General features: G+C 46.6%; 1 protein-coding gene across 37 annotated transcripts in view; it reads right to left on the reverse strand.

Moving 5' to 3' along the window:
* The window catches only part of CLASP2 (cytoplasmic linker associated protein 2), a 142,167-nt gene that overhangs the window by 71,424 nt on the left and 53,693 nt on the right, over window positions 1-17,050 (reverse strand). For 34 of the 37 annotated variants that reach the window (XM_078151989.1, XM_078151986.1, XM_078152000.1 and 31 more), the window contains one exon: window positions 2,404-2,483. The exons of the other annotated variants lie outside the window; for them this stretch is intronic. In XM_078151989.1, the coding sequence (XP_078008115.1) occupies window positions 2,404-2,483 (80 nt within the window). The remainder of the gene's footprint in view (window positions 1-2,403; window positions 2,484-17,050) is intronic. 37 annotated transcript variants of the gene reach the window in all.

Genomic DNA, 17,050 nt, shown 5'->3' on the forward strand with positions numbered 1-17,050 from the left:
CTGGACTATCTGAAAGCCATGATCAAGAAAAGAGCCTAGACATCATCTTTCAAGAAATTATCAAGGAAAACTACCCTGATGTAGTAGAACCAGAGGGCAAAATAGAAATTGAAAGAATCCACAGATCTCCTTCTGAAAGAGATCCCCAAGGGAAAACTCCTAGGAATGTTATAGCCGGATTCCAGAGCTCCCAGGTCAAGGAGAGGATGTTACAAGCTGCCAGAGGGAAACGGTTTGAGTACTGTGGAAACACAATCAGGATAACACAAGATTTGGCAGCTTCTGCACTGAAGGACCACAGGGCATGGAATATGGTATTCTGGAGGGCAAGGGAGGTGGGACTGCAGCCGAGAATCACCTACTCAGCAAAACTGAGTATAATCCTTCAGGGGGAAAAATGGTTATTCAGTGAAATAGAGGACTTTCAAGCATTCTTGATGAAAAGACCAGAGCTGAATAGAAAATTTGACTTTCAAATACAGGACTCAGGTGGAGTATGAAGAGGTAAGCAGGAAAGAGAAATCATAAGAGACTTATTAAGATTGAACTGTTTACATTTCTGCATGGAAGGATGATGCTTATAACTCATGAGACCTTTGTCAGTCTCAGGGTAGTTGGAGGAAAAAAAATTATATGTATGTATATGTAGATGGGTGGATGGAGGGCACAGGGTGAGCTGAAGATTGAGGGGTCATGTCTGGAGAATAAAATTAAGGGATGAGAGAGGATTGTACTCAGAGAGGCGGAAAGGGAGAGGCAGAATGGGGTAAATTATCTCACAAAAAAAAAAACCCAGAAAAGAAAAGTCTCTTGCAGTGGAAGGGGAAGCGGGGGAAGGTGAGAGGGAATGCATGGGGGTACAGACAGACACAATTTGGTTTTTGAGGCTAGACCTGGCATTTCATCAGGGAAGGGAAAAGCCAGCAAGGCAGATGAGAGCCTGGTCTGAGACTCAGGCTGGCAGGAAGGTGCCGGTTCTGGGCACATAGCTGCTCCGGCCACAACAAGGCTGGCCTTCCACCCACCACCCAACGGGGCCATCTCAGACCGCTCACTGAGATCATGGCTGTCTCGTGGGGATGCTGTGACTCAACACAAATCAATACAGAAGAGAGTTAATGGGACAGAAAGGATGAGGGGAAGAAGAGGTGAAGGACAAGGCTCATCCCTGAATGGGAAGCCATCAGAGCAGGGATCGGCTTTGCAGAAAATCCCCAGTACAGAACAGAGGATGAGCAAAGCCATAGTGGTAGCGGACCCAGAGGGGCTGGTGACGTGTGCGGACACAAGGCACAGCATGTAAGGGCAGCTGCAGTGGGAGGCACTGAGGCCGAAGCTAAGGACTCTGTTCTGGACTGGGGGGTCGGCTCCTGAGAACAGAGGCAAGACCAACCACATGGCCACGCACACTCAGACAAAGTCGTGATGCGGACTCGTAGTCTGCTGACACCTCCTCATCTAAAAACCTTCCACGATCAGGCACGCACTGAGCCTGAGGACCCCTCTCAGAGGTGCGGCCTTTTCACGTGGCTAGATTTAAATACCTAAATCACAACTGACAGGTGGCTCACAAGCTTCCCTAGAGAGACCTCAGTCCCTGGGTGGCGGCTACGGACACTCGTGCAACGCCTTCTCAGAAGCCCTGATTTTAAGGGACCACCTTGAACCCTGGCGAGGGAAAGCCATCCGCGCTGCATAGGCAAAAGTGCTCCAGAACTCGGGTGTCAAACTGATGCTGCCGGGATGCCCACCCAATGCAATCACAGAGGCTCACTGCAGAGGGAGGGCTGACCCACAGGCAGCAGGAAGGCCACCAAGTCAGAACTGCTGAGAAAGGACTGTGGAGCTGTGCCCTACATGATTCAGAGGGTTTGTGAGACAGAGACAGAGACGGGTATAGACAGAGAGAAACAGACAGAGAGACAGAGATAGACACAGAGACAGAGAGAAACAGAGAGAGAGAGAGAGAGAGAGAGAGAGAGAGAAGGACGGAGAGAAAGAGAGAGAGACAGACAAGATAGTCACAAACGGACCGATTCAGAGAGACAGAGAAAGAGGGACAGAGACAGAGAAGGACACAGAGAAGGACAGAGACAGACACAGACAGTCACAAACAGAGACAAGGACAGAGGCAGAGAGAGGAAAGGGACAGAAACAGACACAGAGAAGAGGACAGAGAGAAACAGACAGAGACAGAGAGAGAGAGAGAGAGAGAGAGGACAGAGAGAAAGAGAGAGACAGAGAGATAGACAGACACAGTCACAAACAGATTCAGAGAGAAAGAGAAAGAGGGACAGAGACAGAGAAGGACAGAGAGACAGAGACAGACACAGAGACAGAGAGAAGTACAGAGATGGACACAGAGACAGACAGAGACAGACAGATGGGTGTCAAGCATCCTACCTGGACAGAAGGAACCTCTGCAAAGGCTTTCCTAAAGTCATCTTCATCCACAGCACCGGCACCACCTTCCTTGGACGCACCTAGGAAAAAGCAGAGCGAAGGCCCTTTCAAAGCCCCGGCCAGCCAGAGCTCTTCTGGCAGCTGCCTTTGCGGGGCATCTGCCTCAGCCCTGAGAGGGCCCAGGACCCTTTCTGAAACAGGATCTGGCAGGACTCTCCCAAGGATGGATTTTTCCTCTGGACTAGGCCTGAGTGGGGGAAGCTGAGAAAGTGGCCGATCTGGCACCCACCCTTCAGAACTGCAGAAACAGCATACTGTGGACACTGGGAGGGAACTGAACAGTACCAGACCACGGCATAAGAGAGGTTCAGTGGGAGTACAGGTCAATCAACCAATCAAACAACATTAATTAAGTGCCTACTGTCTACCAGGCCCTGTGCCAAGTGCTGGGGATAAGATAGTCCCTGCCTTCAAGGAGCTCACAATCTAACTGGGCAGAGGGCAAGCTAACAAATACACACAAACAAGCAATATCCAGGATCGTTAGGAGATAGATGCCAGAAGAAAGGCTTCCTAGAGGAGGTGGGATTTTGGCTGGGACTTTAAAAAAAGCCAGGGAGGCCAGGAGTTGGAGCGGATCAAAGGGACCCTGCCAGGCACAAAAGAGCCGAGAAAATGCCAGCACCCCCTGGGGCTTGCAGGAGGCCCCTGACCTCCTCGAGGCAGGATTTGTGTGGGAAGGAGGAGAGGACGGGCCAAGGCCAAAGCTGTGTAGAGGCCACAGAAGACAGGCTGTGACACCAGGGATTTTGGCCTAGGATGAGGAGGGAGGACAGATGGACTGATTTATCAAGTGCTTACTCTGGACCCGGCACTTCACAAATATTTCATTTGACGCTCACAACTCTGAAAGGTGGTACTACTGTGACCCCCATCCATTTTAAAGATGAGGAAACTGAGGTAGACAGACATAAAGTAACTTGTGCAGGGTCAGCTGCTAAGTGTCTGAGTCTGGATTTGGGCTCGGGTCTCCCAGGGCGCTACCTACTAAGCCGCCCACTCAATCCCCAAGTGCTGCAGGAGGACGTGTGCCAGGCAGCAGGGGACACAGCCAGGGAGGCAGGATGGGCAGAGTCTGGCCTTCCCCAAATCTGAACACAGAGCTAGAGGTGGGGGAGAGCACCCAGAAGAGAGGGGAGGCGGTGCAGAAGACGCACAAGAGGAGAGGGACGGGCCTAAGGACAACAGAGAGTGTCCACGAGAGACTGGAAGGCACAAAGGAAGACAGAAAAAGGGAAAATGTTACCTCTCGAGGAAAAAATGGAAGGAGAAGAATCAGCTTAAAACAGAAGGTCAAAAACCTTACCCAAGGGGGGACTCTCTGGAAAACAGAACAGAGGAAACAGAACTCAGTGACTCCGCAATTAGTAAGAAATACTATAATAAGGCCGAGTATTAGAAAACATAAAGAAAACTTAAGGCTTTGCGATGAAAAACGGAACTGGGTTAGAGGTCCAGGAGAGATCACTGAGGAATCACTGGACTCCCTGAAAACAGTAACCAAACCCCAAAGGCTCTGGTCACCCTGACTCAAGAAATCATAAAAACCCCAGAGATGGATTAGAGCCAAGGGACAAGATCCATCCATCACCTCCTGAAAGAAACCCTGGATTAAAAACCATAAGGAATGTCATGGGCGAAGCCTGGAGCTTCTAGGTCAAAGAAGAGATGGCCCAAGGGTCCGACGAGAGCAAGGGGGGAGAACCCAAGGAGTAGGCCCAGCCGAGGCCATTGCAGGTCCCAACTCAGATGGAGGGCATCCACAATGACGGTGCTGCCCCCCAGAGATGGGGAGCAGAAGGCACGGAAGAGCACAAACTGGAGGCTAACAAGGAGTTCAGAGCAGGGCCTGGAGGGGAATTTATTATGCTTCAAGTGAACCTGAAAAAAATGGGGAAGGAGCCATCAGAATCTGAGACAAGGGCTGCACTCTGATTAAAGGCAACATAGATAATGAGATACTATCCAAACTGACGATGGAGCAGGACCGGGGAAGCACAGTTCCCAAGCGCCGTGATGAAAGAACCACACTGCCCCAAGGACGAGGCGGGAGAAGATGGCTCTCCCCACTCCCTGGCAGAAGCAGCGGGTCCAAGGAAGGGCCAGGAAGGCCAAGGTTCCTCCATGTGCTCAACAGTTTTGCGGACTTTTTCCACTCTTATGCCTCTGTTGAAGGCACGACGCTGGTAGCAGAGAAAGGAAGAGATACAAGTGAAGGCTAGATGAAGTAAAAGCAAAGGATGCCAATGAACACCTACTATTAAAAATTACAGACGGGACCGGGAGAGTCGAGCGCCCAGACGCTGGGAGGAGAACACGAGACAGTACAGCTTCACAGAGCCCTTCCAGAGACAAGGAAGAGGGGAGGGACAGGAACAGAAGTGCAGTGAAGTTAATCAATTAATCGGGAACAGAGAGGAATAGATACATTCTCACCTGCACAAGGCAATCGGGGGGGGGAGAAAAAGGAAACTCACGCTGGGGAACAAAACCCTCTTTAACAAATGCATGACAGCAGAAAGATAAGATGACTGACTTCACTGGCCACAATACCAGATAAGCGGCAATTATCAATAAAAACAGCACTTGAAAAAAGAATTCAAACAAATATAGACTTCTTCATATAGGGTTTGTGAGAAAAGAATAAGTCAGAGAAATAACAGAATTTTTTTTAATCAAAAATGATAAGAGAGGCAACATATGAAAACTCCGGGGTGTGAGCAGAGTTTGCCAAATGCTTTGGGAAACTGTGTATCTGAACCGTTTCAGGATCCTTGCCTAGATCTACTGCTGTGCCAGCCCTCCAGGCACACTCCTGGGCCTGCTGCCAGTCCAGACGGGTCGTCTTTAGCTTACCCCAGCCCCTCTCCTCTCTACCTGCATGCCTGTACCTGGTTCAACTGCAGCCTGAGGCAGCGTGTTGACTGACTGTGGAGGCCACACACCTACTCTCCGCATCTCAGTGGTCTTGAACCCCACCGTCACAGCATACACCCCACCTGCCACCCCTACCCCCGTTCTCTTGCTCCCATCACCCCCAAAGCTCCCTGCCCCTTCTATGGCTCTCTGTGGAGTGCCTAACATCACAAATCTTTTCCTCTGACTCCTCCTGCCCAGGACTCGGCCTGCTGGCCTCCCTTCCCCCCTCCCTAGCTGCACTGATCTCACTGGTCACGTCATGGCTCCCCTCCCCCTGCCACTTGCCCTCTCAATCCACATCTACTCCCCACTCAAGACTGCTCTATGAACTGAGCACCTGGCTCACAATTTCCCCTTCCTGCACAGCTCCTGGCCTCACACTGGGGGACTCCAATCGAGTCTAACCCCTTCCAGTTCCTTGACTTACTCCCATCCCACTGACAAGCTGACAAACATGTATGAAGGTCAGCTGCGAGCTTCCCCGAGGGCACAGCTGACCCATACAGCCCTCTATCAATGAGCCCCAGAGCTCCCTGTCATCTCCACCACCCAAGACAAAACCCCCCGCCTGGCTCTCCATGGATTCTGTGACCCAGTGGCACAAGACCCTGCGTCTCCCAATGCCATGCCTCATACTGGCACTCTGTCTCCTCACCTTTACCTCCCGGCTACCCCCCCTTCCATGGGAGGCCTTGCTTGGGGTCCTCCTTCTGAGAGTACCTCCCACTTACACTTCACAGATAACCTTCTCTTAGCCTCACACGATGCTGGGGGCAGGGGCAGTCCTCACTCCAGTTTTACAAGTGAGGAAACTGAGGGAGACTGAAGTTCAGGGGGGTGCCCGAGGCCACTCAGCTAGCAGCTCTGACCACTGCACCACCTAGCTTTCTGCATCTACCTAGGGGTTTGCCTCCTGTCTCGCTCACTAAGGGCATGTACTGTTTTTGCTTCTCCTGGTACCCCCAGTCTCGGCACCTGCTTATTGACTGAAACAAAAGGGACTTTGGGGCACAAATTCAGTTAAGGGCAACTGGAGTGTCAAACCAATCTGAAATGGAAAGGAGTCCCTTCACTCCAGTGATACACACTGGGGGGGGGGCGGGCAGGAAACAAGCACTTATTAAGTGTTTCCTGTATGCCTTATTATCTCATTGGATCCTCACAAAAACACTGGAATGTAGGCATTGAGATGATCTCCATTTGACAGATGAGGAAACTGAGGCCAGCAGACATGCAGTCACACCACAGTTCCCTCTGTCATAGCAGAGCTTTGCTTACACATCTGGAAAGAGACTGGAGGCCCTTATGTAAGGCCTGGCTAAGGGCCCAAGTCGAGTCAAGTCCTGGAGGCCCCAGGAAGCCACAAGGGTCAGCAAGAACTACCACATCCCGCCTCCTTCCCCCCGACAACTGTGCCTGGGAAGCCACCTGACAGACCCAAGCCTGGCATCAGAAAAAAAAAGGAGATAAGGCTGGGCCTGGCCTGTTCCGGGTGGAGCTCAGCATCTCTCTCAAGGCGTTCATGGGCCCCTTCTCAAAGGAGCCCTTGCAAAATTTCCCCAAGATCCCAGGGAGAGGCCCACTGGGCTCTAGCTCCAAGAGTCAGCTCTCTGCCCTTCTCCAGGTCAGGTGTGCAGCCCCTTTACTTTGCGCATCGTCCATCAATATGGGCACTGTGGAAAAGGAATTTGGAGCGATGCAGAGAACCCAACTGTGACACTTTTCCCACCATCCAGGCCGGCCCTCCACAAGCCAGCATCCCCAGCTTCCTTGCTGTTCCAGGAACCCACCTCTGTGCATCTTCACTGACTGATCAACACAGGAGCAAAGCAAGGATGCCCACTCCCCCCTTCATCGTCAATATAAGGCTGGTAACATTAGCAACATTAGTAAGTCAAGAGAAAGACATCGACAGCATCAAGGCAGGCAAAGAGCCCAAATGAGGAGATGTGTCAATGACGTGGTAGCCTGCCTATAAATCCTAGGCAAACACTGTGCAGTGACTGACTCTGATCCCTTAGCTCTTCTCAGCACCACAAGGCTCCAAGACATCTTCAAAGGACTCATGATGGAAAACGCTGTCCACATTCAGAAAAAGGACTACAGAATGCAGACTGAAGCAGACTATTTGCTCTCTCTCTTTAGTTTTGTTTCTTCTTTCTTGCGGTTTCTCCCATTGGTTCTAATTCCTCTTTTCAATATGGCTAATGTGAAAATAGGTTTAATATGAATGTATATGTAGGGCCTGTATCAAATTGCATGCTGTCTCCGGCTGGGGGGAGGGGAGGGATGAGGAGGAAAATTTGGAACTCAAAATCTTACGGAAGTGAATGTTGAAAACTAAAAATAAATAAATTTTAAAAATTAAAAAATAAATAAATAAACAGGAGTGGCAAAAAAAAGAAATCCTAGGCAATCAGCAAAGAAACAGAGATACTTCATGCCTTCAGCAAAGTCACAGGTAAAGAAACCAACCCATGAAATCAGCTGCACTTCCATATGCTAACAACAAAATCCAAGAGGCTCCCACAGAAAGGGACATCCCACGTAAATGAGCCACAGAGTACATGAGACATTCGGGAGCGAGGCCACCAACATCCGTTTGTACCTGTGTACCTTCAATCGCAAAGCAGTCTTTAAAGAAATGGGGGACAGGAGGCAGAGAAAAGGCAGGGCCTCTCCTGCACTCTCCAAACAATGCTAAGGAAGGCCTCAAAACAGATTCTGGAGTGGCAGAACCCACAAAAGGACGGGGTGAGAGGGCAGCACAGGCTGCATAAGTACAGACTGGGCCCCACACACAAGCAGCAGCCCGCAGGGGTGACCAAATTCGCGGCGGCGGGGGACCTTTGCTGGCACTGGGGGCATCGCCCATACTCAGATGCGGGGTGCGGTCCTGGGTCACAGTCCCAGAGCCAGGAGGAGTAACAGTGCACTAGAGCTTGTAGTTACAGGGGAGTGGGGACCCTAGTCTCAGGTCCAGGGTGGAAAACAGTGCTTGTAGTCGCTTGCAGACCAGAGCACAAGGCACAGGAGCAGAAAACACACCTCTCCTTTGGAGGAACTGAAAGCTTACAGACCTCCAGAACTAGCTCGGAAAACAACTACACAAAACCCCCGAAGCTTGGGACAGTGCTCCCTCCACTGGGGAAATAAATAGGCTGGAAAAATGAGCAAGCAACAAACACAGGTGCTAACTGTGTAAGTTACTATGGGGATAGGGAAGATGAAAACAAACTCAGAAAAAGACAACTAAGTCAAAACCACCATATCCAAAGCCTCAAAGAAGAATATGAACTGGTGTCAGGCTTACAAAGAATTCCTGGAAGAGTTCAGAAAGGATTTTTAAATTCAAGAGGTAGAGAAAAATTGGGAAAAGAAGTTACAGTGATGCAAGAAAATAATGGGGGAAAAAAAAAGTCAACAGCTTAGTAAAGAAGGCACACCAAAAATGCTGAAGAAATAATACCCTAAAAAAGACAGAACAGGCCAAATGGTAAAGAGGCACAAAAGAAGAATGCCTAAAAATGCAGAATTAGTCAAATGGAAAAAGATATGCAAAAATTCACTGCAGAGAACTCCTTAAAAAGCAGAATTGACCAAATGGAAAAAGACGTACGAAAATTCACTAAAGAAAAGAACTCCTCAGAAACGAAAATTGGCCAAATGGAAAAGGAAGTACAAAAGCTCAACAAAGAAAATAATTCTTTAAAAACTAAAATTGAGCAAGTGGAAGTGAATGACTCAAGAAGCAATGAAATAAAACTAAAAGAAGGAAAAAATGGAAGAAAATGTAAACTATCTCACTGGAAAAACAACTGACCCAGGAAATAGATCCAGGAGAGATAATTTAAAAATTACTGGACCATCTGAAAACCATGATCAAAAAAAGAGTCTAAGGAGCCTATTTCAAGAAATTATTTAGGAAAACCGCTCTGATATCCTAGAACCAGAGGGTAAAACAGAAAATGAAAGAACCCACTGATCACCTGAAAGAGACCCCAAAATTAAAACTCCCAGGGATATTATAGCCAAATTCCAGAGCTCCTAATTCAGGGTGAAAATACTGCAAGCAGCCAGAAAGAAACAATTCAAATACAGGGAGCCACAATCAGGATTTAGCAGTTTCTACATTAAAGGATCAGAGGACTTCAAATATGACATTCTAGAGGACAAAGAATAACCAAGAATCACCTACTAGCAAAACTGAATATAAGCCTTCAGGGGATAAAATGCACATTCAATGAAATAGAGGACTTTCAAACATTGCTGATAAAAAGACCAGAGCTGAACAGAAAATCTAACTTTCAAATACAAGACTCAAGAGAAGCATAAAAACGTAAACAGGAAAGAGAAAACATAAGAAATTCAATAAGGTTACACTGCTTACATTTCTGCATGGAAAGACAATACTTGAAATTCCTAAGAACTTTCTCATTATTAGGGTAGTTAGGAGTATATAGACAGAGGGCATGGGCATGAGTTGAATATGATGGGATGATACCTGAAAAAATAAAATTAAGGAGTGAGAAAGAGGAATGCACTAGGAGAAGGAAGAAGGAATAGGTAGAATGGGGTATAGTATCTCACGTTAAAGAACTTTTACACTCTAGTGGAAGATAAAGGAGGTAGGCAGGAGCACCTGAACTTTACTCTCATCAGAACTGGATCAAAGAGGGAATCACGTTTACACTCAGTTAGCAATAGAACTTCATCCTACCCTATGGGAAAGTAGGAGGAGAAAGGGATAAGACAAGTGGGGAGGAGGATGACAGAAAGGAGGGTAGATTGGGGGAGGTGGTAGTCAGAAGCAAAACACTTTTTAGGATGGACAGAAGGACAAACAGGGAGAAAAATAGGATTGAGGGAAATACACAGTAATCATAACTGAAAAAAATGTACAGCAACTACTTGATAATGGCCTCATTTCTCAAAGAAATAGAGAACTGAATCAAGTTTATAAGAATGCAAGTCATTCTCCAATTGGTCAATGGCCAAAGAATACGAACAGGCAGTTTTCAGACAAAGTAATCACACCTACCTATAGTCACATACAAAAATGAACCAAATCACTATTGATCAGACAAATACAAATTAAAACCACTCTGAGGCACTACCTCACACGTATCAGATTAGCTAATATGACAGAAAAGGAAAATAACAAATGTTGGAGGGGAAGTGGGAAATTTGGGACATAAATGCACTGTTGGTGAAGTTGTATACTGATTCAACCACCCTGTAGAGCAATCTGGAACTATGCCCAAAGGGCTATAAAATCATGCATACCCTTTGGCCCAGCAATGCCACTACTAGGTCTGTATCCCAAAGAGATAAAAAAACAAAAGAGAAAAGGACTTATATGTACAAAAATACTTATAGCAGCTCTTTTTATGGTGACAAAGAATTGAAAATTGAGGGGATGCCCTTAGTTGGGGAATGGCTGAACAAACTGTTCTACAATGATTGGGATGGAATACTATTATGCTGTAAGAAATGATGAGCAGGATGCTCTCAGAAAGACCTGGAAAGTCTTACATGAACTGATGCAAAATGAAGTAAGCAGAACCAGGAGAACATTGTACACAGTAACAGCAACTCTGTCTGATGACCAGATGCAAATGACTTAGCTCTTCTCAGCAATACAATGATCCAAGACAATTCCTAAGGACTTATGATAAAAAATGCTATCTGCCTCTACAGAAAGAACTGATGGTGTCTGAATGCAGATCAAAGCATACTTTTTAACACTCTCTTTATTTTTCTTTTGTGTGTGTGTGTGGTGTGTTTTCTTTCACAACAAGACTAATATGGAAATATGTTTTGCATGACTGCACAAGTATAACCTATGTTAAATTGCCTGCCTTCTCAATGACAGGGGAGGGGAGAGAGGGAATTTGGAACAGAAAGTTTTAAGAAATGAGCATTAAAAATTGTTTTTACACATAACTGGGGAAAAATAAAATATTATTAAAAAAAAAAGGACAGCTTAAATAGCTAGCTAGAGGCATATTCAGTGTTCATGGTGGGGCCATTTCAACAGGATAAAAATGGCAACACCAGCAAAGTTAGTTTGCAGTTTTAATGTTGCATCATTTAATCCGTCAAAAAAAATACTTTACAAAATTTGATGAAGGAAAAATAAAATTTACTTGAAAAACCAAAAGGTCTAGAATACTAAGAGAAATAGTGAAAACAGGAAGAGATGAAGGGAGGGTAATTCTATATCGTTATCCAAAACATTTGGGAATCAATAACCCAGTGTTCAATAAAAACGAAAACAGAAATTACTTAAGGAAAAAACCTCTTCATTTGATGAAAACTGCAGGGGAAAACTGAAAGCCATCTGGCAGAAATTAAGTTTAGATCAATATATTATGTTATATGCCACAATAAATTCAAAATGAATACGTGATCTTACTATTAAAGATCACACCAGAGAAAAAAATATAAGAGAAATCAGATTAAATATCTTTCACAACTATGGGCAGGAGCTGTATTCTCTTTTTTAAATTATTTTTCATTTTCAACATTCACTTTCGTAAGATTTTGAGCTTTAAATTTTCTGCCCCTCCCTGTTCTCCCTGCTCCCCGAGACAGCGTCCAATCTGACACAGGCTCTACTCATACATTCACATTAAGCTCATTTTCACATTAGTCGTGATGTAAAGAAGAATTAGAACTAATGGGAGGAACCATGAGAAAGAAGAAACAAAACAAAACAACAAGAGAAGAGGAGAGCAGATGGTCGGCTTCCGTCCGCGTTCAGACAGAAGCTGTATTCTTAACCAAAAGTGGGATAGAGGAAATCACAAAAGGTAAAATTTTATTACTGCTGCTATTGTTCAGTCATTCACTGGTGTCTGACTCTTTGCAACCCCATGGACCACAGCACACCAGATCCTTCCGTCCTCCACTCTCTCTCAAAGTCTGTCCAAGCTCGGGGGCAGCTAGGTGGAGCACCGGCCTTGGATTCAGAAGGACCCGAGTTCAACTCCAGCCTCAGACACATAACACTTACTAGCTGTGTGACCCTGGGCAAGTCACTTAACTCCACTGCCTAGCCACAAAAAAAAAAAGGAAAGGAAAGTCTGTCCAAGTTCAAGTTCATTACTTCCATGACACCATCTAGCCCTCTCATCTTTCCCAACATCAGGGTCTTTTCCAATGGGTTCTGCCTTGCCATTATGTGACCAAAGTACTTCAGCTTCAGTATTTGGCCTTCCAGTGAATGTTGTTGTTCAGTCATTGTTCAGTCAAGTCCAAATCTTGGTGACTCCATTTGGGGTTTTCTTGGCAGAGATCCTGGAGTGGTCTGCCATTTGCCATTTCCTTCTCCAGTTCACCTGACAGATGAACAAACTGAGGCAAGATTTGAAGTCAGGAAGGTGCGTCTTCCTTGCACTCTTTCTACTATGCCCTTCCAGTGAATAGCCTGAATTAATTTAAGGACTGACTGATTTCTTCTCCTTGCTGTCCAAGGGACTCTCAAAAGTCTTGCCCAGCACCACAATTCCAAAGCATCGATTCTGCGGTGCTCAGATTTCCTTATGGTCCACCTTTCCCAGCCACACATTTCTACCAGAAAAAACCATAGGGGACTGGAATGCTCAAGTAGGAAATCCAAAGATAACTGGAATAACAGGCAAGTCTGGCCTTGAAGGACAAAATGAAGTAAGGCAAAGACTACGAGAGTTGTCAGGATAACTTGCTGGTCAGAGTGAACACTTTTTCAACAACCCAAAATGCAACTCTACACAAGGCCATCACCAGGTGGTCAACAGAGAAATCAGGGGGAATACACTTGGCAGCCAAAGGTGAAGAGCCCAAGTCAGTTAAAACAAGACCAGGAGCTGACTGTGGCTCAGATCATGAATTTCTTATTGCCAAAGTCAGATTACATTGAAGAAAGTAGGGGAAACCATCAGACCACATAGGTAAGACTTGTATAACATCCCTTATGAATATGAAGCGGAGGGAATAAAGAGATTTAAAGGATTCAATCTGCTAGACAGAGAGCCTGAAGAACTATGGACAGAGGTTCATGATATTGTACAGGAGGCAGCAACAAAAACATCCCAAAGAAAAAGAAGAGCAAGAAAGCAACATGACGTCTGATGAGGCTTTAAAATAACTGAGGAAAGAAGGAAAATGAAAGGGAAAGGTATACCCAACTGAATGCAGAATTCCAGAGAACTACAAGGAAAGAGAAGGTTTTCTTATATAAGCAATGTGAAGAAATAGGGAAAAAAAAACAATGAGAAAGATTAGATCTCTTCAAGAAAATTAGAAATATCAAGGGACATTTGATGCAAAAATGGGCATGATAAAAAGATAAAATAAATAATTTATTACACGAAACTGAAAAGCTTCTGCACAACCAAAATCAATACATATAAGAAATATGGCCACTGGGAGAAAAAATTCTTTGGATTAAATTTCTCAGATAATCCAAGGCACAAAATGTCCCAAACCTCTCAGTGCAAATTTCAAGCTATGAAATCTTAAGACTTCTGGAACAGCCTGCATGAAAAACCAAAAGCAGTTTCCCAATAAATAAATGGCTACAAGATGCGAACAGTTCTCAAAAGAATTACAAACTATTTGCAACCATATGAAAAAATCTCTCAAATTCCTACTAAAAGAAACATAAAACAAAACAACCCTGAGGAGTCAGGTCATTTCCTGCAAATGTGACAAAAGCTGGAACAGTCGATGTGGAAGGCATGCTGGTGCATCGTTAGTGGAGCTGTCAATCAGTACTACCACTGTGGGAAGCAAACTGGAATTAGGCAAATACAGTGACGACTGCATCACCCCAACGAAATTACTGCTAAGAATAAAATTTCCATGTACACCAAAATATTCACAGAAGCATTTTGGGTGGTGGCAAAGAATTAGAAAGAAAGTAGATGCCCATCGGCTGGGCAATGGCTACACAAACTTTGGTACGTGAATACAATGGAATATCATGATGCTGGAAGAGACAAATATGACAAATACAGAGAGGCTGGAAAGGCTCCAACACAGCTTGGCCAAAACCACACACACACACACACACAACACACACACACACACACACACACGATGACTCAGCAAAAGAAAGCAAACAACAACTATGGAGATGCCAAGAACTTACAGTTTCTTCATTTGTCAAATGAGCTGGAGAAGGGAATGGCACACCACTGCAACATGTTGGCCAAGAAACTCCCAAAGAAGGTCCTGAAGAAGAGTGGGCCAACAACCGCAAAAAGAAATCACAGGGCCCCAAGATGGGCCAAAACAGGGAGAAGAAAAGGCCCACCTGCCTTGGGGGGTGGGGGTGGCGCAGTAGAGTAGGGAGGCCCAACCCTTTCCCATAGGTTGTTTAGTTTTTTTGCTGGCTGGCTTCTCTCTTCTTGGGTTTCTTTTTCCCCTCAGACAAATAGTCCCTTATCTGGCATGGCACTCTAGGAGAAATTCTGCTAGTGTAAGATACAAAAGTTATTGGTAACAAGTGACTTTTTAGAATAGTCATACTAGAAAGATAGCACTTGGAGCTAGATTGTCCAGGACTATGAATGCCAAACAAAGGACTACATATCTGACCCAAGACCTGAGGAGTCAATGGGCCACAATCCTTCAATGATAAAAGCCATTCCCATATGGTCGCCCCTTCCTGCTCATCCCAGTGACTCTGAAGGCCCCTCCCTGGGTCCTTCCTCCCTCCATTCACAGGTGACAGAGTGGCTCTGTCCTGAAGTCTTTTCCTTTCTCACCCCCTGGCCACTGTCAGGCTCTGCTCCTTAGAGGCTCACATGGTCTGGGTCTGCATCTATTCCTTCCCTTGAACACCACTCAAAGAAATCCGTCTGGTTCTCAGCTTCATTCCAGCTCCTTGGCTTATCACTCATTTACCTCCAGCCCACCTCAGGCACACCAAAGTACGTGTTGCAACTGTATTGGTTCTGAACCACTTCAGAGACTGCCAGAAGGTACAGAAGAGGTTCAGAGGAAGAGTCCCTGGGGCAGGGGAGGGACATGAGAAACTAGAGTCCTGGCGGGGGGGGGGGGGGGGGGGGGGGGGGGGTAAGGGGGGGGGAGGCTAGACAGGAGGTCAAGGTGAAGGCAAAGAACAGGTTCCAAAGGAGTGATAGGTGGGAAGAAGTTAGAGTCAATATTCAGGTCATGAAAATGGAACCCGGCGGATGGATGGGTGAGAACTAGATCCAGGACATGGATGGCCATTTTTGTGTGCTGAAAGGGCATGAAGATGGAGGAGGGGACTTCTTAATCCTAAGGGTGAGCCAGAGATTCCTTGAGGTAAGACAGAAAAAGGCTGGGAGGCTAAGAGACCCCCACAGCCCGCCAGAATCTGAGACACAAGTAAGCCTCAGAGGAGGAAGGGAAATCTGTGAGTGACCAGCGGGGCTGAGGCTGGGGGAGAAGGGAAGCTGGACAGCCACCAGGAAGGCAGCAAGAAGGAAGGAGAGGGCAAACCTCCTACAAAGAGCTTTTCCCTGGAGAGACGGGAGAGGAGCAGGTGGGCTGCATGCACTCTGTGGTGCTAAGGTCCCTCTGTGGCAGCTGAAAGAGGGCGGCCAGGGGAACGCGTTGGCCACAAATCCGAGTCTGGGCACAACAGGAGTCCCCTTAGCAACTCTGAGCAGACAGACAAGGGGAACAGACCCTTGGACTCCTGGCCGAGTCTTTCGCGGTCTCAACTTCTCCCCGCCCGAGCCTCCAGTGCTGGTGTCCTCCCAGCCACAAGCATTAAGGCCACCCCCAGCGGTCTGTGCTCGGCTCTCTGCTCCTCCTGCCCTGTACACTCTCAGGGACTGTATCACTTGTCACCTCCACACAGAGGGCTCAAAGACTGACCTGTGCAGCTGGCATCTCTCTCAGGATCAAACTCACATCAGTGATGGCCACTGGATGTTTCCCCAGTAGGGCCCACAGGTACCATACACATAACTAAGTCATTATGTGTCCTCTTCCCCCACCTCCCAAGCCCCAGGGTCAGGAGCTTCGAGTCAATAGTAGCCGGCATTTGTGCAGGGCTTTGAGGTTTACAGAAAACTTCCTCTGCTGGAGGAAAGGGGACAGCCCATGGTTGTCCTCCTCTGCCCACCCAGCACAATGCCCATCTTCATGGGGGCACTGAGGGCAGCCTGAAATGCCAAGGCAGAGAAGAAAAGGCCATGAAATTAATGAGAGCAATGAAGAGGAACAGAAAAGAGCAGGGGAGACAGGTCAGTCAGAGCTTCACAAGCTTTAAGAGGAGAAAAATGCCCCTAACCCTGACCCTGACCCTGACCCTGGCAGCCCTGGTTAGCACTCCTGAATGACCCCGGGGTGGGTGGGACACACTCCCAAGTACAAGAGATTTTCTGGCACCTCTCTCTGAATCTAGGGGCTGCCTGACCCCAGGATCACGTGGTCTTTGCCAGGCCAGGACCCATCAGAAATTTACTGTAATTATTCCTACTTAAAACCAGATTATTTTTCTCCACTCAAAAAAGCCCTTAATGAAATAAAAATCTCAACAAATTAGGACATCCCATATGTCACAAATTGTTTTAATAATTTTTCTTGATCCTGACATTTTAATAAAGAAGACTGGTCTAGTCACTGCCAAGACTAAAGCCAGCTACTGGATATAAAAATAAGCAAATCTTGGAATTCACTAGGA

Source organism: Phascolarctos cinereus, unplaced genomic scaffold (genome assembly GCF_003287225.1).
Source record: "Phascolarctos cinereus isolate Bilbo 61053 unplaced genomic scaffold, phaCin_HiC Scaffold_4;HRSCAF=312, whole genome shotgun sequence".
Lineage (NCBI taxonomy): Eukaryota > Metazoa > Chordata > Mammalia > Diprotodontia > Phascolarctidae > Phascolarctos > Phascolarctos cinereus.